This window comes from Heterodontus francisci, chromosome 12 (assembly GCF_036365525.1).
Source record: "Heterodontus francisci isolate sHetFra1 chromosome 12, sHetFra1.hap1, whole genome shotgun sequence".
Classification (NCBI taxonomy): Eukaryota; Metazoa; Chordata; class Chondrichthyes; order Heterodontiformes; family Heterodontidae; genus Heterodontus; species Heterodontus francisci.
In genome coordinates, this window is record NC_090382.1 from 74,065,207 (window position 1) to 74,087,727 (window position 22,521).

General features: G+C 43.5%; 1 protein-coding gene across 2 annotated transcripts in view; it reads left to right on the plus strand.

Moving 5' to 3' along the window:
- Positions 1-22,521, plus strand: part of LOC137375926 (polypeptide N-acetylgalactosaminyltransferase 10-like) — a 137,526-nt gene that overhangs the window by 83,370 nt on the left and 31,635 nt on the right. For both annotated transcript variants that reach the window (XR_010976097.1, XM_068043634.1), the window contains exons 5-8: positions 1,695-1,880; positions 2,807-2,990; positions 5,215-5,332; positions 16,615-16,722. Coding sequence is in view for 1 of the 2 variants with exons in the window: in XM_068043634.1 (XP_067899735.1) it covers positions 1,695-1,880; positions 2,807-2,990; positions 5,215-5,332; positions 16,615-16,722 (596 nt within the window). In the remaining variant the exon portion in view is untranslated. The remainder of the gene's footprint in view (positions 1-1,694; positions 1,881-2,806; positions 2,991-5,214; positions 5,333-16,614; positions 16,723-22,521) is intronic.

The window sequence follows — 22,521 nt, forward strand, 5'->3', positions numbered from 1 at the left end:
CATTCAGAAAGTAAGGAGGCATGGGATTCAGGGAAAGTTGGCTGTCTGGATACAGAATTGGCTGGCCCATAGAAGTCAGAGGGTGGTAGTAGATGGAAAGTATTCAGCCTGGAGTTCGGTGACCAGTGGTGTTCCGCAGGGATCTGTTCTGGGACCTCTGCTCTTTGTGATTTTTATAAATGACTTGGATGAGGAAGTGGAAGGCTGGGTTAGCATGTTTGCCGATGACACGACGGTTGCTGGAGTTGTGGATAGTGTGGAAGGCTGTTGTAGGTTGCAACGGGACATTGACAGGATGCAGAGCTGGGCTGAGAAGTGGCAGATGGAGTTCAACCTGGAAAAGTGTGAAGTGATTCATTTTGGAAGGTCGAATTTGAATGCGGAATACAGGCTTAAAGTCAGGATTCTTGGTAGTGTGGAGGAACAGAGGGATCTTGGGGTCCATGTCCGTAGATCGCTCAAAGTTGCCACCCAAGTTGATAGGGTTGTTAAGAAGGCGTATGGTGTGTTGGCTTTCATTAACGGGGGATTGAGTTTAAGAGCCGCGAGGTTATGCTGCAGCTCTATAAAGCCCTGGTTAGACCACACTTGGAATATTGTGTTCAGTTCTGGTCGCCTCATTATAGGAAGGATGTGGAAGCTTTAGAGAGGGTGCAGAGGAGATTTGCCAGGATGCTGCCTGGACTGGAGGGCATGTCTTACGAAGAAAGGTTGAGGGAACTAGGGCTTTTCTCATTGGAGTGAAGAAGGATGAGAGGTGACTTGATAGAGGGGTACAAGATGATGAGAGGCATAGATAGAGTGGATAGCCAGAGACTTTTTCCCAGGGTGGAAAGGGCTATCACCAGGGGGCATAATTTTAAGGTGATTGGAGGAAGGTTTCGGGGAGATGTCAGAGGTAGGTTCTTTACACAGAGTGGTGGGTGCGTGGAATGCACTGCCAGCGGTGGTAGTAGAAGCAGATACATTAGGGGCATTTAAGCGACTCTTGGATAGGTACATGGATGATAGTAGAATGAAGGGTAGGTAGTTAGTTTGATCTTAGAGTAGGTTAAAGGTTCGGCACAACATCGTGGGCCGAAGGGCCTGTACTGTGCTGTACTGTTCTATGTTCTAACTACAACTATTAATTTAGCATTCCCATTCGAGTTGTAAATTGAGAGATTGGATTTTGTATTTTTAACATTGTGACAATTTTAAAAAGTAGTTAATGAATTGTTATTTTCTATGAAGTTTGATATTTTTAAACAAAAGCCCCTATTAGGTTAACCATTTTTTTTCCAGCTCAAAATTAATAGATTTATGATTTACAACACTTAATTTACACCAAGAGGGGAAAGAAGATTGTCGTCATCTAGTTTGTAAGAGTCTGATGCAATGATATGCTTGGAGAGGGACATGCAAATATGTTGGTGCAGTGATTGGATGCTCTTGTTGGGTTGGGATTAAACTTAACACTTATTCGGGAATGATGAGGCACATTCAGAATCCGAATTAGAATTCAGAATTCCTGATTTGCATCACAGAAGGGTAATATTTAAAGAAGCAGAAAAACTTTGTGCTCCAGAACATATCCAGCCTGACTCTGGTTAATGGTACCATGCAAGGTACTTCATCTCTGAGTGAAATAGAACTGAAATGTTGAACTGGAAGCAGTAGCCTCCACGTTTACTTTCATTTAATTTTTCCAATAGAATATTTGAAAAAGCGCTTGGAGGAATATATGGCACGATTTCCAAAGGTCAGGATTGTGCGGACGAAGAAGCGAGAAGGTTTAATTCGAACGCGACTACTGGGGGCCTCGATGGCAAACGCAGAGGTCATAACTTTCTTGGATTCTCACTGTGAAGCAAATGTGAATTGGCTGCCCCCATTGCTTGGTAAGAAACTAAATCACAAGTAGATAATGCATGAAAGGTTGGTATTTGATGTACATCTTTTAAAAAGGTGTTTCATGGGCAATATCTCTGAGTTGTTTTCTAGTTTTAACATCTTTGGAAAACAAAAGTGGTTTTGTTAACCAAGTACTGTGTTTAGTAGGTTTATAAGATGTTGGACAATAATTCCTATGGTTTGCATCTACCTGATTATGATTTCTTTATTTGGGTCATAGTGAACTTTTTAATTTAACAAGACATGTAATTGTCTCTTGAAACCTGTTGTAAATTAGGTAACATCCAAACCAAGTGAATTGAAGTTAATGTTTTGTATTTTAGTCTTAACACATGCAGCTGACCTCTATGCATATTAAAAATAATGAAGTCAGGTTGGCTGAATTTGAAATTTGTTCACAGCGGAACATAAGCAGAAAAGCATGTTTTGGGTTGGGGGAAAGTGAATAAGCATGCAGAGAAATGAAAAGAAAAGATGAAAAGGTGGCAGTAAATTAGAGAAGAGTACAAGGTGAGAATATAGTTACATAGTTTCATAATTCCAAATTGCAGGCACCTTTTTTTAATTTAGATGTTCTACACCCACTTCCTCAATGACCCTCAGCTAGAGAAGAAAAGTAATTCCATGTAGCCTCTCCTTAATTGTTATCTGCTGATCCCTGTTGCAAGAGCACATGTGCGAACAAGATTAGAGTTTGTTGAAATGGGCCCCATGATAAAATAGCTCACAAACACACACACTGCTCATGCTTACACAAAGAATTGCTGCTTCCTCCTAATGTCCTTGTCCTTGTTCTCTTGAATCTGTTGGATTTTTTTCCAACTTGTAACTTGTTTTTCATTGAATGTCAGTATTTACTTTGTCATTTTAAGAATGCATTTTAATTTGAATCCTCTTCTCTTCAATCTTTCAGATAGAATTGCCCAGAATCGCAAAACAATTGTGTGCCCTATGATTGATGTTATTGACCACGACCATTTTGGATATGAGACTCAGGCTGGTGATGCCATGCGAGGAGCATTTGACTGGGAAATGTATTACAAACGTATTCCAATTCCAGTAGGGTTACGTAAACCTGATCCAAGCGATCCATTTGAGTACGTTTTTTTAAAAATTTGTAACATTAGTGATCAACAAGGATAGGGCTGTTGTATGATTTAAGTGAACGAGGATTTTGTCATCCTTTGACTTAGTCAGTTCACCTGTTTTGTTTTTAGAAAAATACTAGGGTGAATTTCTTTTTCTTATCTTTCATTTATGAATTAAATAACACAGCACCATCACAGTGCAGTCTATTTTAAACCAGTAGTTGCAAAATGCAAACAATCACCCTGCTCTCTTTATTTTAATATAACAGTGCTTGCCTTGAGTGCTTCCACATGCTCCTCTGTCACCTATTTTAGGCTCCTGCAAAGTGCCATCTTGGGACCTGAATTGCAAGATGTGGTGCTTCATGATGCTGTACAGAAGGGTTATGAGACTGAGGTGGCCCTTGTCTGATGGCAGCTGGCCCCTGGTTGCATATCATGGATCTTGCTCCTGGGAACCTGGTCTGCCTACCCTGTTCGGCTGGCATGGTGCTCTCAGGGCGAAGGCCAGAGGCCTGACTTGCTGCTGTCCTGAGAGACAGCTGTAAGTGTCAGGTGAACTCCACCTGTCACCATTCCACTGGGTCCTGGATCTGCCCTACAACTCCTCCTCTTCATCATCATCATCCTCATCATGTTCTTCCTCCTGCGCCATTTATTTCTTTGGATCTGCAGGAAAAGAGGGTAGTAAGTAAGAATAACCCCCTTGGAATTTCGGAGACTGAGAATGGGGTGGGAATCTTCTGTCTGTGTGGTGCTTCATAAGGATGCAAGGGCAACAGTGTAAATGTTCAGTCACTAACCTGGCACTGGCAAGATACCATCAACCTTACCAAGAACATTGTGTGCACCTGCTAACTCTATGGCCTTGTCCTCAAAGAGGGTCAAGGGTTTAGAGGTGAGGTTGCATCCTCTAGTGCATCCTTCCTCTGATGGGCATTGTGCATCAATTTGTCCTGCAAGAAGGTACAGAAAATGAGGATAATACTGGCAGTTGAGGAATGTGTACCAAGTGTCTTGGGAGAGCTGAAGAAAGTGATGTAAACTTTAAGACTGTTGGAGTGGAGGAAGGCAGTTCACATTAGTAATTGGTGTAGCAAAGTTGGGTAGCCATTGGCATCATACTGAAGTGGAACCACCCCCTTAACTAGATGGTTGTGAGGAAGGTTAATTATGGAAATGTTTCTTTTAAGAGGCTGATGCCCAAGATAAGAGAGAAAATGCCAGCCTAAATGTGTTACCTTGCCAGCCCTGATGAAGTTGTTGAATGTTTTGCTGTTCTGTTCTGCAGTCCTAGGGGTGAAGGGAGTTGGCAGTTAGTCCCAGTGCCACAGCTCTTCAGGCAGCACATGCTACACTGGCTTGGTTGCACCCACACCCAGAATGCCTCCTGCATTCAGTCTCCTCAAGGAGGAGTTGGAGGTCAGAATCACACGTATACTGATGGCACCCTGCTCTACCTTACTGTCTTTCCCTTTGCTCCAAAGCTTGGTGTCATACTCAGATTGCCCATCTAATATCAAGACTGGGTGAGCAAAACAAGCTAAATGCCACCTGCCTTTATTCCATCAACCTCACCAGCTGCCATCAACCTTGCCATCTGAACATGAGGCAGGAAGTATGGAACATTAGCTTCTTTGACCTGAATTCAACCTCCTCCTTTACATGTGTCCCTTTTATTAAAATTATTTTCTTCCATCTCTGCTTCTTTCTCTTCCCATCTCTTGCTGAAATCCTCATGCTGCCTCCAGCTCCACATTTGACCTAACTGGACTTCCTGTCTGAACCAATGTATGTTTGAACTTATCTAAAACACAGCAGCTTATGTTCTTACCTAAATGAAATCTCAAACTCCCATCATCATATCCTCCATATACTCTTGATTTCAAAATTCTAGTCCTTATTTTTCAAATCTCTAGCCTTGTTGCACTTCTCCCTACTTAGTGATTTCCTCCTTTTTGTGTGTGTGTGTGTTCTGTGACTCTAGACTTCTCCGCAACCTCATTTGCTTCCTTTGTTTCACCACTGGTGCATGCTTATTCAGCCACAATGCTGCTTTGTTCTAAAGTGCTCTACTCTGATTTCTCTGTCTGGCCACTTCCTACTTGCCTTCAAAAACCCTCCTTCAATTGCACCCTGGTTCCACATCCCCCTTCTGGTGGATCAAAGACATATACCAACACTTCTTATTAACATCCCTTTTATAACAATCAGTCTACTTGTATCTTTGCAGATCACCTGTCATGGCTGGAGGTTTATTTGCAGTTGATAGAAAGTGGTTCTGGGAGCTGGGTGGCTATGACACAGGTTTGGAAATTTGGGGAGGAGAACAGTATGAAATATCATTCAAGGTAAGCTTCATACCATGGTCTCATGAATGCATTCATAACGTTCTTAATTGAGCCTGGAGCAGTACAGTATCACTAAAATTCTCTTTCGTACAGTGCAGTAGCTACCTGCCAAATCTCAAGACTTAAATATTATGGCATCTTAATTAGAAATCTTTCACTGTTAATGAAAATTGTAATGTTAATGGTTGTTATCCCTGTGATCAATTTTTCATTTGAAGTGTTTAAGCTATACATTGCATTCTGAATTAACATCTAGAATCTTGAATTGTGTAACTATTATAGGTTATAATTATCAGGAAAGACTGCACAGGATGAGGCTCTTCTAGAAAGGAGCAGGCTCTAGCATGGCATGATCGAGGTCTTTAAAACTGTAAACAGTTTTGATAGGGTAGACATAGTGAGGATATTTCCACTTGTGGGGTCATAAATATAAGATGGCCACTAATAAATCCAATAAGGAGTTCAGAAGAAACTCATTTACCCAGAGAGGTTAGAATGTGGAACTTGCTGCTATATAGAGTAGTTGAGGCGACTAGCAAAGATGCATTTAAGGGAAAGCTAGATAAGCACATGAGGAAGAAAGGAATAGGAGGATATGCCAATCGTCGTAGAGTCATAGTCATACAGCATAGAAACAGGCCCTTCAGCCCACCGTGTCCATGCCGACCATAATGCCTATCTATACTAATCCCACCTGCCTGCATTAATTCCATATTCCTCTATACCTTGCTCATTTAAGGACCCGTCCAGATGCCTCTTAAATGTTGCTCCTGTTCCTGCCTCCACCACCACCTCAGGCAGCTCATACCAGATTCTTTGTGTGAAACATTTACCCCTTTAATCCCCTTTAAACCTCCTCCCTCTCACCTTAAATCTATGCCCTCTAGTTTTACTCACCCCTACCATGGGAAACAGACTCTGGCTATCTACCCTATCTATGCCTCTCATAATTTTATATACCTCTATCATGTCCCCTCTCAGCCTCCTTCGCTCCAGGGAAAACAGACTCAGCCTATCCAATCTCTGTTTATAACTCAAGCCCTCCAAACCAGGCAACATCCTTGTGAATCTTTTCTGCACCCTCTCTAGCTTAATCACATCTTTCCTGTAGTGCGGCGACCAGAACTGCACACAGTACTCCAAATGGGGCCTAACCAACGTTATGTACAACTGTAACATGACGTCCCAATTCTTGTATTCAATGCCTCAGCTGATGAAAGCAAGCATGCCATACACCTTCTTCACCACCCTGTCTACCTGTGTTGCCACTTTCAGGGAACTATGTACTTGCAGCCCAAGGTGTCTCTGCTCAACAGCACTCCCCAGGGCCCTGCCATTCACTGTATATGTCCTGCCCTGGTTTAACTTCCCAAAATGCATCACTTCACACTTGACTGCATTAAATTCCAATTTGCCAATCCCTTGCCCACTTTCCCAGTTGATCTATATCCTGTTGTAACCTTAGACAGCCTTCTTCACTGTCCACTATACCACCAATTTTGGTGTCATTATTAATCATGCCCCCTACATTCTCATCAAAGTCATGAATATATATGACAAACAACAGAGGGCCCAGCACCGATCCCTGCGGCACACCACTGGTCATCGGCCTCCAATCTGAAAAACAACCCTCCACTACCACACTCTGCCTTCTATCACCAAGGCAATTTTGTATCCAATTGGCTAACTTACCCTGGATCCTGTGTGTTTGAGCCTTCCAGACTAGCCTACCATGCGGGACCTTGTCAAAGGCCTTGCTAAAGTCCATGTAGACAACGTCCATCGCCTTGCCCTCGTCAATCCTCTTGGTCACCTCCTCATAAAACTCTCATTCGTGACACATGATTTCCCACGCACAAAGCCATGCTGACTATCCCTAATCAGATGTTGCTTTTCCAAATTCATATAAATCCTGTCGCTCAGAATCCCTTCCAATAACTATCCCACCACTGATGTAAGGCTCACCGGCCTGTAGTTCCCTGGCTTATGCCTGGTGCCCTTCTTAAATAAAGGCACAACATTAGCTATCCTCCAGTCTTCCGGTACCTCACCCGTGGCTAATGATGATACAAAAATCTCTGCCAGGGCCCCAGCAATCTCCTCCCTTGCTTCCCATAGCATCCTAGGATACACCTGGTCAGGCCCTGGGGATTTATCCACCTTAATGCGCTTTAAACCTCCAACACCTCCTCCTTTGTAATGTTGATATGCTCCAGGATATCACTGTTCCTTCCCTTGAACTCATTAGCTTCCATGACCTTCTCCACAGTAAATACAGACAAGAAGTATTCATTTAAGACTTCGCCCATTTCCTGTGGCTCCACACCTAGATTACCACACTGATCCATAAAGGGATCTACTCTCTCCCTAGCTACCCTTTTACTCTTAATATACTTCTAGAATCATTTAGGATTCTCCTTTATCTTATCTGCCAGAGAAATCTCATGGCCCCTTTTTGCCCTCCTAATTTCCTTTTTAAGTGTACTCCTACATCCCTTATACTCCTCGAGGGACTTGCTTGATCCCAACTGCCTATACCTGACGTATGCCTCCTTCTTTGTCCTGACCACACCCTCAATATCCCTCGTTAGCCAAGGTTCCCTAAACTTGCCAGCCTTGCCCTTCAATCTAACAGGAACATGCCAGCCCTGAACTCTTCCTATCTCACTTTTAAAAGCCTCCCACTTGCCAGACGTCCCTTTACCTGTAAACAGCCTTTCCCAATCAGCTTTTGAGAGTTCCTGTCTGATGCCATCGAAATTAACCTTCCCCCAATTTAGGAGTTCAACCTGAGGACCAGTCCTATCCTTTTCCATAACTATCTTGAAGCTAATAGAATTATGGTCACTGGTCCCAAAGTGATGCCCCACTGACACATCAACCACCTGCCCATCCTCATCTCCTCAGAGGAGGTCGAGTGTAGCCCCTTCTCTAGTAGGGCCATCCACATACTGCTTCAGAAAACTATCCTGGACACACTTAACAAATTCTTCCCCATCTGATCCCTTAGCACTAAGGCATTCCCAGTCAATATTAGGGAAGTTAAAATCACCTAATATTACAACCCTACAATTCCTTCACCTATCTGTGATTTCCCTACATACATGCTCCTCCTGAATATTGGGGGCCTATAGTATAATCCCATCAAAGTGATCACCCCTTTCTTATTTCTAAGTTCTACCCATATGACCTCACTGGACGTTCCCCCTGGGATATCCTCTTTAAGTACTGCCGTGATGTCCTCCCTAATCAATAGTGCAACTCCCCCTCTTCTCTTACCTCCACCTCTGTCACGCCAGAAGCATCGGTACCCCGGAACATTGATCTGCTAGTCCTGCCCAACCCTCAACCACATTTCCGTAATAGCTATAATATCACAATCCCATGTACCGATCTATGCTCCGAGTTCATCTACCTTACCTGTAAGGCTTCTCGCATTAAAGTCAATGCAGTTTAGCCTACCAGACCTTCTACGCTCCCTGTCCTGTCCCTGCCCGGCCTGCCTACTGGACTTGCTTTAACCTCTACATTTGCCTCAACTATCTCATCGGAGAGACTACTACTTTGGGTCCCACCCCCCTGCCAGACTAGTTTAAACCCTCCCGAGTAATACTAGCAAACCTCCCCGCAAGGATAATGGTCCCCTTCCAGTTCAGATGCAACCCGTCCCTCTTGTACAGGTCTCCTCTGCACCAGAAGAGATCCTAATGGTCCAAGTAGGTGAGGCCCTCCCACCTACACCAGCTCTTCAGCCAGTGAAATGAAGGAGGATGGGATGATGCTCCTATGGACCGTAAACACCAGTAGGCTGAATGGCATGTTTCTGCACTGTAAAGTCTGATGACTCTTTTTAACTCACCTGTAACCATCTATTTCAATGAGCTTTCCAAGTCCTAAAGTGTATTCATGGGACTGAGTGGTAAGTAAAACCACTCTTCGTAGGTTATTGCTAAATTTTACAAAATGTCTATTGCTGTAGATCATTTAAGTTGCTTCTTTTGATTTCCTGATGCTCCTTTTTACAGATAGGATTAACTGTGGATTAATACATGCCCTGCCAATGAAGCTACTTATTTGATGTAACTGCTGATGTATGTGGGTGACATTTCTATGTAGGAGTGCTGTATAAGTGACCACTTTTACAGTGTTACATAGCTCACTGCCCTGTACGGTGAGGTGATAGTGATTGCCCTTGACCAAGTCTGGCATCAAGGAGCCCAAGCAAAATTGAAGTCCGTGGAAATCAGAAGAACTCCATTGGTTGGAGTCATCTAGCACAAAGGAAGTACAGAATCACAGAATTGTTACAGCGCAGAAGGAGGCCATTTGGCCCGTCATGTCTGCACCGGTTCTCCTATTGAGCATTTCATTTAGTGCCACTGTCCCACCTTCTCCACGGAACCCTGCACATTCTTCCTTTTCACATAACTGACTAATTCCCTTTTGAAAACCTTGATTGAACTTGCCTCCCCCACACTCTCAGGCAGTGCATTCCAGCCCTTAACCACACATTGCATGAAAAAGTTTTTCCTCATGTCGCATTTGCTTCTTTTACCAATTACTTTAAATCTGTGCCCTTTCTCAATCCTTTCATGAGTCGGAACAGTTTCTCTCTTTTTCTCTCTCTCTCTCTCTCTCTCTCTCTACTCTTTCCAGACCCTTCATGATTTTGAGTACCTCTATTAAAACAACTCTCCGTCTTCTCCAAAGAAAACAGTCGCAACTTCTCCAATCTATCTTCAGAACTGAAGTTCCTCATCCCTGGAATTATTCTCATGAATCTTTTCTGCACACTTTCTAACACCTTCACATCGTTCCTAAAGCATGGCGCCCAGAACTGGACGCAATACTCCAGCTGAGGTCTTATACAAGTTCAACATAACCTCCTTTCTCTTGTACTCTATGCCACTATTAATTCTTTTCTTCTTCTTTTGGGCCTCCTTATCTCGAGAGACAATGGATACGCGCCTGGAGGTGGTCAGTGGTTTGTGAAGCAGCGCCTGGAGTGGCTATAAAGGCCAATTCTGGAGTGACAGGCTCTTCCACAGGTGCTGCAGAGAAATTTGTTTGTCGGGGCTGTTGCACAGTTGGCTCTCCCCTTGCGCCTCTGTCTTTTTTCCTGCCAACTACTAAGTCTCTTCGACTCGCCACAATTTAGCCCTGACTTTATGGCTGCCTGCCAGCTCTGGCGAATGCTGGCAACTGACTCCCACGACTTGTGATCAATGTCACACGATTTCATGTCGCGTTTGCAGACGTCTTTATAGCGGAGACATGGACGGCCGGTGGGTCTGATACCGGTGGCGAGCTCGCTGTACAATGTGTCTTTGGGGATCCTGCCATCTTCCATGCGGCTCACATGGCTAAGCCATCTCAAGCGCCGCTGACTCAGTAGTGTGTATAAGCTGGGGGTGTTGGCCGCTTCAAGGACTTCTGTGTTGGAGATATAGTCCTGCCGCCTGATGCCAAGTATTCTCCGGAGGCAGCGAAGATGGAATGAATTGAGACGTCGCTCTTGGCTAGCATACGTTGTCCAGGCCTCGCTGCCATAGAGCAAGGTACTGAGGACACAGGCCTGATACACGGACTTTTGTGTTCCGTGTCAGTGCGCCATTTTCCCACACTCTCTTGGCCAGTCTGGACATAGCAGTGGAAGCCTTACCCATGCGCTTGTTGATTTCTGCGTCTAGAGACAGGTTACTGGTGATAGTTGAGCCTAGGTAGGTGAACTCTTGAACCACTTCCAGAGCGTGGTCGCCACTATTAATAAAGCCCAGGATACTGTATGCTTTATTAACTGCTCTGTCAACCTCCCCTGCCACCTTCAATGACTTATACACCTATACACCCAGGTCCCTCTGCTCCTGCACCCCCTTTAGAATTGTACCCCTTATTTTATATTGTCTCTCCATGTTCTTCCTCCCAAAATGTATCGCTTCACATTTCTCCGCATTGAACTTCATCTGCCACATGACTGCCCATTCCACCAACTTGTCTATGTCCTTTTGAAGTTCTACACTATCCTCCTCACAGTTCACAATGCTTCCAAGTTTCGTATCATCTGCAAACTTTGAAATTGTTCTCTGTACACCAAGGCCTAGGTCATTAACATATATCAGGAAAAGCAAGGATCCCAACACTGGCCGCTGGGGAACTCCACTAGAAACACCTCTCCAGCCTCAGAAACATCCATTAACCACTATCTCTTACCTGTCACTCAGCCAATTCCATATCCGTGTTACTCCTGTCCCATTTATTCCATGAGCTATATCTTTGTTCACAAGTCTGTTGTGTTCTAGTTTGTATCAAATGCCTTTTAGAAATCCATGTATATCACATCAACTGTATTGCCCTCACCAACCCTCTTTGTTACTGCTTCAAAAACACTCCTGCAAGTTAGTTAAACATGATTTTCCCTTAAGAAATACATGCTGGCTTTCTTTAATTAACCCACATTCGTCCATGTGACTAGTAATTTTGTCCTGAATTATTCATTCTTTCTTGAATTTTCCCCACCACTGAAGTTAAACTGACTGGCCTGCAGTTGCAGGGCTTATCTTTACGCCCTTTTTTGAACAAACAACATATGCACTTCTCCAGTCCTCTGGCAGCACCCCTGAGTCTAAGGAAGACTGAAAAATTATGGCCAGTGCCTCCGCAATTTCCATTCTCACTTCTCTCAGTATCCTTGGATGCATCTCATCTGGTCCACTTTACGCACAGACAGCCTATCAATTCAGACACTAGAAGGGTTTAAAATTAACTCCTCTTTCACCATTGCCTGGATTGCATCATCTTCCTTAGGAAAGATAGATTCAAAATATTCATTTAATACCTCAGCTGTGCCCTCTGCCTCCATGCGCAAATCCCCTTTTTGGTCCCTAATCGGCCCCACTCCTCCTTTTACCACTCTTTTACTATTTATATGTCTGTAGAAAACTTTGGAATTCCCTTTTATGTTAACTGGCAGTCTCTTTTCATACTCATTCTTTGTTTCTCTTATTTGCTTTTTCATTTCCCCTCTGAGCCTTCTGTATTCAGTTTGGTTCTCAATAGTATTTTCTGTCTGGCATCAGACACTTTTTCTTCTTTATCTTAGTTTCTGTCTCTTGTGTCATCCAGGACGCTCTGGATTTATTTACCCTACTTTTCCCCTTCGAGGGAACATACCTTGACTGTGCCTGAACTATCTCTTATGAACATATGAATTAGGAGCAGGAATTGGCCACTCGGCCCTTTGAGCCTGCTCCGCCATTCAATAAGTTCATGGCTGAACTGATTTCTCCACATTACTACCTACCCCAATAACCTTGCTTATCAAGAATCTATCTACCTCTGCGTTAAATATATTCAAAGACTCTGCTTCCACCGCCATTTGAGGAAGAGTTCCAAAGACTCACAACCCTCAGAGAAACAATTTCTCCCCATCTCTGTCTTAAATGGATGACCTCTTATTTTTAAACAGTGACCCCTGGTTCTTGATTCTCCCACAAGGGGAAACATCCCTTCCACATCCACCTTGTCAAGACCCCTCAGGATCTTGTATGTTTCAATCAAGTCGCCTCTTTTCTAAATTCCAGTAGATACAAGCTGAGCCTGTCCAATCTAGCCCGCCCATTCCAGGTATCAGTCTAGTGTACCTTCTTTGAAGTGCTTCCAAAGCATTTCCATCCTTCCTTAAATAAGGAGACCAATACAGTACTCCAGATGTGGTCTCACCAATGTCTTTTTATAGCTGAAGCATAACCTCCCTATTTTTGTGTTCAATTCCCCTCACGATGAACAATAACATTCTATTAGCTTTCCCAATTATGTGCTGTACCTGAGTACTAACCTTTTGCGATTCATGCACTAGGACACCCAGATCCCTCTGTATTTCAGAGCTCTGTAATCTCTCACCATTTAGATAATATGCTTTGTTGTTCTTCCTGCCAAAATGGACAACTTCGCATTTTCCCACATTATACTCCATCTGCCAGATTTTTGCCCACTCACTTAACCTATCTAGCCCCCTTTGTAGCCTCCTTATGTCCTCTTCACAACCTACTTTCCTACCTATCTTTGTGTCATCAGCAAATTTAGAAATCATACTTTTGGTCTCTTCATGTAAGTCATTTATATAAATTGCAAAAAGTTGAGGCCCCAGCACATATCTCTGTGTCACACCACTCATTTACATCTTGCCAACCAGAAAATGGCCCATTTATGCCTACTCTCTCTTTCCTGTTAGCTAGCCAATCTTCTATTCATGCCAATTTGTTATCCCATCATGAGCTTTTATTTTTTGCAATAACCTTTGATGTGGCACCTTATAAAATGCCTTCTGGAAATCTAAGTATAATACATCCACCGGTTCCTCTTCATCCACAGCACATGTAACTCCCTCAAAGAACTCCAATAAATTGGTTAAACATGATTTCCTTTTAACAAAACCATATTGTCTCTGCTTGATTGCCTTCAATTTTTCTAAGTGCCCTGCTATAACGTCTTTAATAATACCTTCAGTATTTGTGGAGTTGTGAATGGTACTGAACATTGTGCAGTCATCAGCGAACATGCCTACTTCTGATCTTTTGTTGGAGGGAAGATCATTCTTTGAAGGTAGCCCATTGTTCAGCTACCATTTTTCCTGCCAACCTTTTGACTCCCAATTTATTCATCCCAGATCCATTCTTAATCCATTGAAGTTGGCTTTCCCCCAGTTAATTAATGTTACTCTGGATCGTTCTTTGTCCTTTTCCATAGTCAGTCTAAACCTTATGATACAATGATCACTGTCCCCTAATGATCCACTTGGCCCACCTCATTCCCAAGAACCAAGTGCCTCCTTTCTCGTTGGACTAGCAACATACTGATGTATAAAACGTTCATGAGTGCACTCTAGGAACTCTTGCCCCTCACTACTACTATCCCAGTGTATATTTGGATAATTAAAGTCCCCCATTATAACTACCCTTTAATTTTTGCACTTCGCTGTAGTTTTCTTGAAAACTTCTTCCTCTACATTCTTCCCACTAGTCGGTGGCCTCTAGACAATGTATGCAATGTAACTGCAATTTTTTTATTCCTTGGCTCTAGCCAAACAGATTCTGTCCTCATCCCCTCTGGGACATCCTTTTTCTCTGGCAGTACAATGGTCGTCTTAATCAATACCGCCACTCCTCCCCTTTTTTCCCTTTCCTATCTTTCCTAAACACCTTGTATCCAGGAATATTTAACACCCAGACCTGCCCTTCTTTGAGCCAAGGCTCCTTTGTGGTTGTGGTTGTTAGAAGCCAATCATTAGCTGCAGGATATCGCTGCAGCAGTTCCTCAGGGTACTGTACTAGGCCCAACCATCTTCATCAATGACCTTTCCTCCAACAAAAGGTCAGAAGTAGGCATGTTCGCTGATGATTACACGGTGTTCAGTACCATTCACAACTCCGCAAATCCAAAGCAGTCCATGCCCGCATGCAGCAAGACCTGGTCAATGTTTCGGCTTGGATTGATCAGTGGCAAGTAACATTTGTGCCACACAAGTGTCAGGCAATGACCATCTCCAACAAAACAGAGTAAGCATCTCACCTTGACGTTCAATGGCATTATCATCACTGAATCTCCCCCACCATTAACATCCTATAAGTCACCATTGACCAGAAACTTAACTGGACCAGTCATAAATACAGTGGCTACAAGAGCAGGTTGGAGGCTGGGAATTCTGTGATGAGTAACTCACCTCCTGTCTCCCCAAAATCTGTCCACCATCTACAAGTCAGAATGTGATGGAACACTCTCCACTTGCCTGGATGAATGCAGCTCCAGCAGCACTCCAAGCTCGACACCATCCAGGATAAAGCAGCCTGCTTGTTTGGCACCACATCCACCAGCTTAAATATTTATTCCCTCTGCCAATGGCGCACAGTGGCAGCAGTGTGTACCATCTACAAAGTGCACTGCAGCAACTTGCCAAGCCTCCGTTTACAGTACCTTCCAAATCTGTGACCTCCATCTAGAATGACCAGGGCAGCAGATGCATGGGAACAGCACAACCTGCAAGTTCCCCTCCAAGCCACACACCATCCTAACTTGGAACTCCCTTCCTAACAGCACTGTGGGTGTACCCACACCACATGGACTGTGGCAGTTCAAGAAGGTAGCTTACCACCACTTTCTCCAGGGCAACAAATGCTGTCCTTGCTTGTGTCCCATGAGCGAATTAAAAAGAATTGGGACAGCTAATAGAAGTACTAGAGGCTCAGGTGTCGCATCTTTAACTGGAGCCTCCTGTTAGATAGTTTCCCATTGGTCTTCCCCACATTCTTTGGTTCTGAACTTGGGCAGCAGGCTTGTATCTCCTCTCTCAGCTCTGGGCTGATTAATCCTCATTAACCTTTCCGCTTTGCAGTTCTTTCCTCCCAACTCCCTGCTAAATAGGGAACATTATACATACCCTCTCACTTAGCGTCTTTGAACCCTTTGAGGGCTGTTCCTTGTCATTGGAAACCTTGATGCTATGCATGTTTTCAAGGGCTAATCCTCATCTGTTCACTCCCATCTCTCCTCTCCATTGGCTCTCACTCTCTCCTACCCCCTTGCCAAATCCATTTCCTCCTCCCATCTTCTACATATATTGTAAATAAGTTGTTCTTGTGTTGCATTGTATTAAAATAATGCTAGAATGATAACTTTAAAATGGGAACTAAATTAATTCTGTCGGTCCAAATACATTAATCCCTCACCTTTCAACTCAACTTTAACTGAAGACTGCACTTGGTCCTCGCCCCCTGTTTGAAATGTCATGGGATTGACTGGTGTTAAATAATTCTGATCTTTTTGAAGTACAGTTGGGTTAGTCAGATCATTTGGTAGTGCTGATGGCTTATATTATGTATGTGGGTTTCACCTTGGCGATGTTAAATTTGCATTGTTAATATACTGACTTAATAGAGACATATAAGATAATCAGAGGGTTAGATAGGGTGGATAGTGAGAGTCTTTTTCCTCGGATGGTGAAGGCAAACACGAGGGGACATAGCTTTAAGTTGAGGGGTGATAGATATAGGACAGATGTTAGAGGTAGTTTCTTTACTCGGAGAGTAGTAGGGGCGTGGAACGCCCTGCCTGCAACAGTAGTAGTCTCGCCAACTTTAAGGGCATTTAAGTGGTCATTGGATAGACATATGGATGAAAATGGAATAGTGTAGGTCAGATGGTTTCACAGGTCGGTGCAACATTGAGGGCCGAAGGGCCTGTACTGCGCTGTAATGTTCTAATTCTAATACTGCTTTTGAATGGTACAGGTATGGATGTGTGGTGGACGGATGGAAGACATTCCTTGCTCCAGAGTAGGACACATCTACAGAAAGTATGTTCCCTACAAGATTCCAAGTGGATTTGGCTTACCCAGAGTAAGTGAATTCCATTTACATGGCTTCATTTTTTTTCTCTTTTTCATTTTCATTGTCATAGCTTGACCTGACTTTTTAATTAAGACTCTATTATGTTTCAATAGTTGTATATCCTCTATTTTCAACTTGCAATTGATTTTTTTTAAAAAGCTCCTTAATATCACTTAGTTTTCAAGGCTGAGAAATTTAAATGGCTGAGCACACTGATTACAGCAAAAGCTATGGGCCCTGACAACATCTGCTGTAGCGCTGAAGACTTGTGCTCCAGAACTAGCCTCAGCTCTAACCAAGCTGTTCCAGTACGGCTACAACACTGGCATATGTCCGACAATGCAAAAAATTTCCCAGTCCTCAAAAAGCAGCATGAATCCAATCGACCAAATACCACCCCATCACCAATGAAGTGATGGAAGATGTTATAATTAGTGCCATCAAGCAGCACTTACTCACCAATAACATGCCTACCGATGGCGCAGTTTGGGTTCCGCCACGACCACTTAGCTCCAGACCTCATTACAGCCTTGGTCCAAACACAGACAAAAGAGCTGAATTCTAGAGATGAGTTGAGAGTGACAGTCCTTCACATCAAACAGCATTCAACAGAGTGTGGTATCCAGGAACCCTAGTAAAATGGAATTGGGGGAAACTCTCGATTGGTTGGAGTCATACCTAGCAGAAAGAAAGATGATGTGGTGGTTGTTGGAGGCCAAACATCTCAGCCCCAAGACATCATTGCCGAAGTACCTCCAGACAGTGTCCTAAGCCCAACCATTTTCAGCTGCTTCATCAATGATCTACCCTCCATCATAAGGTCAGAAGTGTAGATGTTCACTGATGCAGTGTTCAGTTCTATTCGCAACTCTTCAGATACTGAAGCAGTCTGTGCCCACATACAGCAAGACCTGGATAACATTCAGGCTTGGGCTGATAAGTGGCAGATAACATTTGCAGCAATGACTATCTCCAGCAAGGGAGAATCTAACCATCTCCCCTCGACATTCACTAGCATTACTATCAGTGATTCCCCACCATCAATATCCTGGAGGTTACCTTTCACCAGAAACTTAGTTGGACCAGCCACATAAATACAATGGTTACAAGAACAGGTCAGAAATTGGGTATACTATGGTGAGTGGCTCATCTCCTGATTACTTGAACTCATTCTATCTTTTATGAGGTACAAGCCAGGAGTGTAACAGACTACTTTCCGCATGTCTGGATGAGTGCAGCTCCAACAACACTCAAGTAGCCCAACATCATCCAGGACAAACTGGCCAGCTTGATTGGCACCCTCTCCACCACCTTAAACATTCATTCCCTCCACCAGTAGCATAAGTGACTACAGTATTTACCATCTTCAAAATGCACTGCAGCAACTCGCAAGGCTTTTTTGACAGCACCTCCTAAGCCTGTACTGTTCAGAAGGACAAGGGCAGCAGGTGCATGGAAGCACCACCACCAGCAAGTTCCCCTCCAAGTCGCACACTATCATGTCTTTGAAATATAATGCCATTCCTTCATTGTCACTGGGTCAAGATCCTGGAACTCCCTCCTTAATAGCCCTGTGTGTATACCTTCACCACGGGCTGCAGTGGTTTAAGAAGGTGGCTGAGCATCACCTCTCAAAGATAGTTAGGAATGAGCAATTAATACTGGCCATGCCAGCAATGCTTGCATCCTATGAATGAGTTATAAAAGAGGCCAAGACTAGAAAATTTCAAAATGTTGCAAAAAGTAAAATGTAATTTCCCATGTGTCACGAAGTTCAAACGTTGAACATTGAAAGCACAAGCTACAATCATGGCAATTAAAAAAGACAAGAATGACAACTGATCATTTGACCTGTATAATATTTCTGAATGTTGGCATGGAGGCCAGAGTCTGAGTGTGTATGTGTAATGGTGGTGGGTGGATGGTTATACAGCTGGAGGATATTGGAGATCGGGACAGATGAAGTCATGAAAGGACTTAAACATGAACATGTGAATTTTAAATTTGAGACACTGAGGTTATGATACTAGTCAGTAAGATGATGAGGCACAAATTTAAGATGATCACAGAAGAATTAAAGCGGAGATTTCTTTAAAAAAAAACTTCCTACTGAAGGTGGTTGGAATGTGCGATTCTCTGTCATAAACCATCGCTGTAATAGAGCCCATAGTTTTGTTTTAAAAAGCATTAGATAGTTGTTTGAAGAGGACTTTGGAAAGGTTATAAAAGACAAGCAGGCGATTGAAATCCACTAGTTTACTCAAGTGAAAAACTTAATGGGCTGAATGACCTGTATTTGTGTTGGAACACAGTGGCCGGGATTTAACCCTGGGCAGACCGAAGCCGGCCACCAACTGAAAAGTCAGTGGCAAACCTGCTTCCGCCTCGCCTGGGGATCTGACCCGTATTTTGCCGGTCGCGTGGCTTTAATTGGTGTGAGGCGGGACTTCCACCCACTTGAGGCAGGAAGTGTTGCCTAATAGAGTTGCCAGCCAATCAGCAGGCCGACAGCTAACTATCCCAGCAGCGCCACTGGGAGCAGTGGCCACTGCTGGGACTACAGCCCAGCGTGAAGATGATGTAGGGAGCCCGAACAAAGGTAAGTTTTTGTTCCCTCGCCGGGATGATCAATCAGGCCCCGGCGAGGCAAGGGTGGTCAATTGGGAGGACGCTGGGGGGGGGCGGACGTGTCTGGTGTTGAGGATGGATCGGGCAGTAGGGGTGACCCTCCATCGGGTGCAGGGTGCCCAATCTTGAGGGCCCCCCCCCCCCCACCCCAGGCTGCCAGAGTGCCGCCTGCTTTTGTCAGGCTGCTTTTCTTGGGCCTTGGCTGCCCAACTTGCCATGCTGTGAAGTGGTCACTTAAGGGTCTTGATTGGCCTGGGGCGGGTCGGGAATGACTCCTGGAGCCTCCAGCTCCATTTTACATCCCCCACCCGCCACCATCTCACTCTTTGTGGGGGAGGGTCATAAAATTCAACCCAATGATTCCATAATGTGAGGACATTACATCAGTAATGTGACAAATGGTTTCCTTTCCCTGTCCTGCACAAGTTATAAGGAGAACCATACTAACTGCGTGCCAGTTTGTTTTTCCCTACATCACAAAACATTTATTGCCCCTCACATTTTTGTTGCTGCCATACATTTCAATACCAGTTCTTTGCATTTTCAAAACTTTTTCCTGAGTTTCCCTTCAATTTGTAGCATATTTTTAAGCTGGTAACACATCTCAGCATTCAAATACTAAAACATGTATTGCTTTGCTCTCACCACAGAAGATGGATAGAAATGCTGTCACCTGTTATTTGCAATAAAAACAACCCATTAATTTATATTGCCTCTGATTATCTGTCTGCTCAAGTGGGAAACAGCTTCTGCATTTATAGACAATTTTTGAGGAAGCACCTATTGTCATGATCCTGTTTTTTTTTTCTGGGGAGATATGCAGTGAGGCTATAAGACAGCAAAGGATCAGTACTGCTTTAAGAACTAGCAAGCCTCAGGAGTTACCGAGAAGGTGCATTTGAGTTGTCGTTGGATATAACCATACAGAGAGGGAATCAACCAGCTTCAAAAGGTGCATCCTGGTTGCCTTGGATACAGCCACTCAGAGATTGAGGGTCGATATTGTTACGACCGGGTGAGAGGGGTCTCGGGGTTGCCTCTCAGCCTTTGTTTGGTTTAACCGTAACAGGGTTTAATTTAGTGTTTTTAGTTCCCCTTTAGTGAATCCTTGTTCACTGCTCCAACAACTGTAAGGCAAAGAAATCAATTCAGACAGGTTTCCTTAGATTTAAACAAGAAAGGTAGAAATTTCTTAAACTCTAATCTGGCTACTGACTACGAATATGCGACAGGACCACACTAGCATGCATACGCGATAAACACATGCAGATAGAGATAGAAAAGTAGAAAAGAATAAAGGGGAAAGGTTTGAGACAATTGATGGGTTTCTGTTTTACTGTCCTTTGAGTTTGCTGCGAAGTCTTTGGTTGCAAGTCAGACTTGCAATTCGTTGGGGCCCAGTGCATGCTTCAACGTGTTTCGAGGTAGTCGTCTTTTCTCTCTTGACCTTGACCTTTACGTGTCTTCCGTGGGTCCAGTGGCTTGTGAGATAGAGAGAGAGACAGCCAGACGGGAGACTTACTTGTTTCAGCTTCAGTTTCAAAACTGCCTTCTGAATCCAAGTGGCTTGTTCAAAAAACCTGGACTAGCCAGTTATTCATGTGACCAGCTGGTTTAACCAGTCCTGGCTCTGTGGATTGTATCATCTTAGCAGGACCTGGAATATGCTTCCTTGCCTTTAATGTCTGGTGATCAAAATTTATTTGGGGTTAATTGGAGCAGGGAATAGTCCTTTGTCTCTCCAAGCACTGTCTGTTGGTATGCAAATGTTTTTCCAGCCAAGTGTCTGGTGATTTTTTTTTTTAACAAGTCCTTCCTTCAGTCCAGCAACAGTTTAAAATCAATGTTCACATGACAAAATTAATATGCCTAATTCTTGGCAGGTAGTCTGCATGACAATATACAATGTTGCAATTGACTTTTAAACAGGCTTTTTATTTGAGACAGACTGTTCTAACAGTCACAAACAGCTGGATCAGTATGAACTGAACAGAAATCTCTGTTAATTTAAGCTGAAGAAAGAATTTAGACTGTGACTTTTTATCCCTCAAAATTCTAAAGCCAGATTGATTCTATTGAATAAAAGCAAAATACTGCAGATGCTGGAAATCTGAAAAAAAAAACAAGAAATGCTGGAAATACTCCGCAGGTCTGGCAGCATCTGTGGAAAGAGAAGCAGAGTTAACGTTTCAGGTCAGTGACCCTTCATCAGAACTGGCAGAGGCTAGAAATGTATTAGGTTTTAAGCAAATAAAGCGGGGATGGGGCAAGAGATAACCAAAGAGAAGGCGTTGATAGGACAAGGACACACAGAATAACTGACCAAAAGGAGCAAAGGCAAACAGGTATGTTAATGGTGTGCTGAAAGACGAAGCGTTAGTGGAGAGTGTTACTTGACAGAAAAATAGAACAACCTGACCCAAAGCACAAACATGACACAAAGAAAAAGCAGTGGGTAGGCCCATGGATAAAAAAAATGATACAAAATGAAATAAAATAAACACAAAAAAAATAAAAGAAAAAATAGCTGAAAATAAAAAGTGGAGCCCGTCCTGCTCTGAAATTATTGAACTCAATGTTCAGTCCGGCAGGCTGTAGCGTGCCTCATCGGTAAATGAGATGCGTTCCACGAGTTTACTGGAACACTGCTGCAATCCCAGGACAGATATGTGGTCATGAGAACAGGGGTGTGTGTTGAAATGGCCAGCAACCGGAAGCTCAGGGTCATGATTTCGGACTGAGCGGAGGTGTTCCGCAAAGCGGTCACCTAATCTGCGTTTGATCTCCCCGATGTAGAGGAGACCATATTGTGAACAACGAATACAGTATACTAAATTGAAAGAAGTACATGTAAATCGCTGCTTCACCTGAAAGCAATGTTTGGGGCCTTGGATAGTGAAGAAAGAGGAAGTGAATGGGCAGGTATTACACCTCCTGCGATTGCATGGGAAGGTGCAGTGGGAAGGGGATGAGGTGTTGGGGGGTAATGTTGTTGATCTGCTATAGTCATCACCTAGAAGAAAGAGAAGTTTGAAGCTTCAGATGTTAGACAGTTTTCCTTTCTTCATCGGACCCTTGAAGAATCCGAGTGGACTTTAATCAGAGGATTATTCATCGGGAAGTGTAAACCTGCAAGGACACTAATTTTTATATTTTAAATGTTTTTATCTTGGTGTTTAA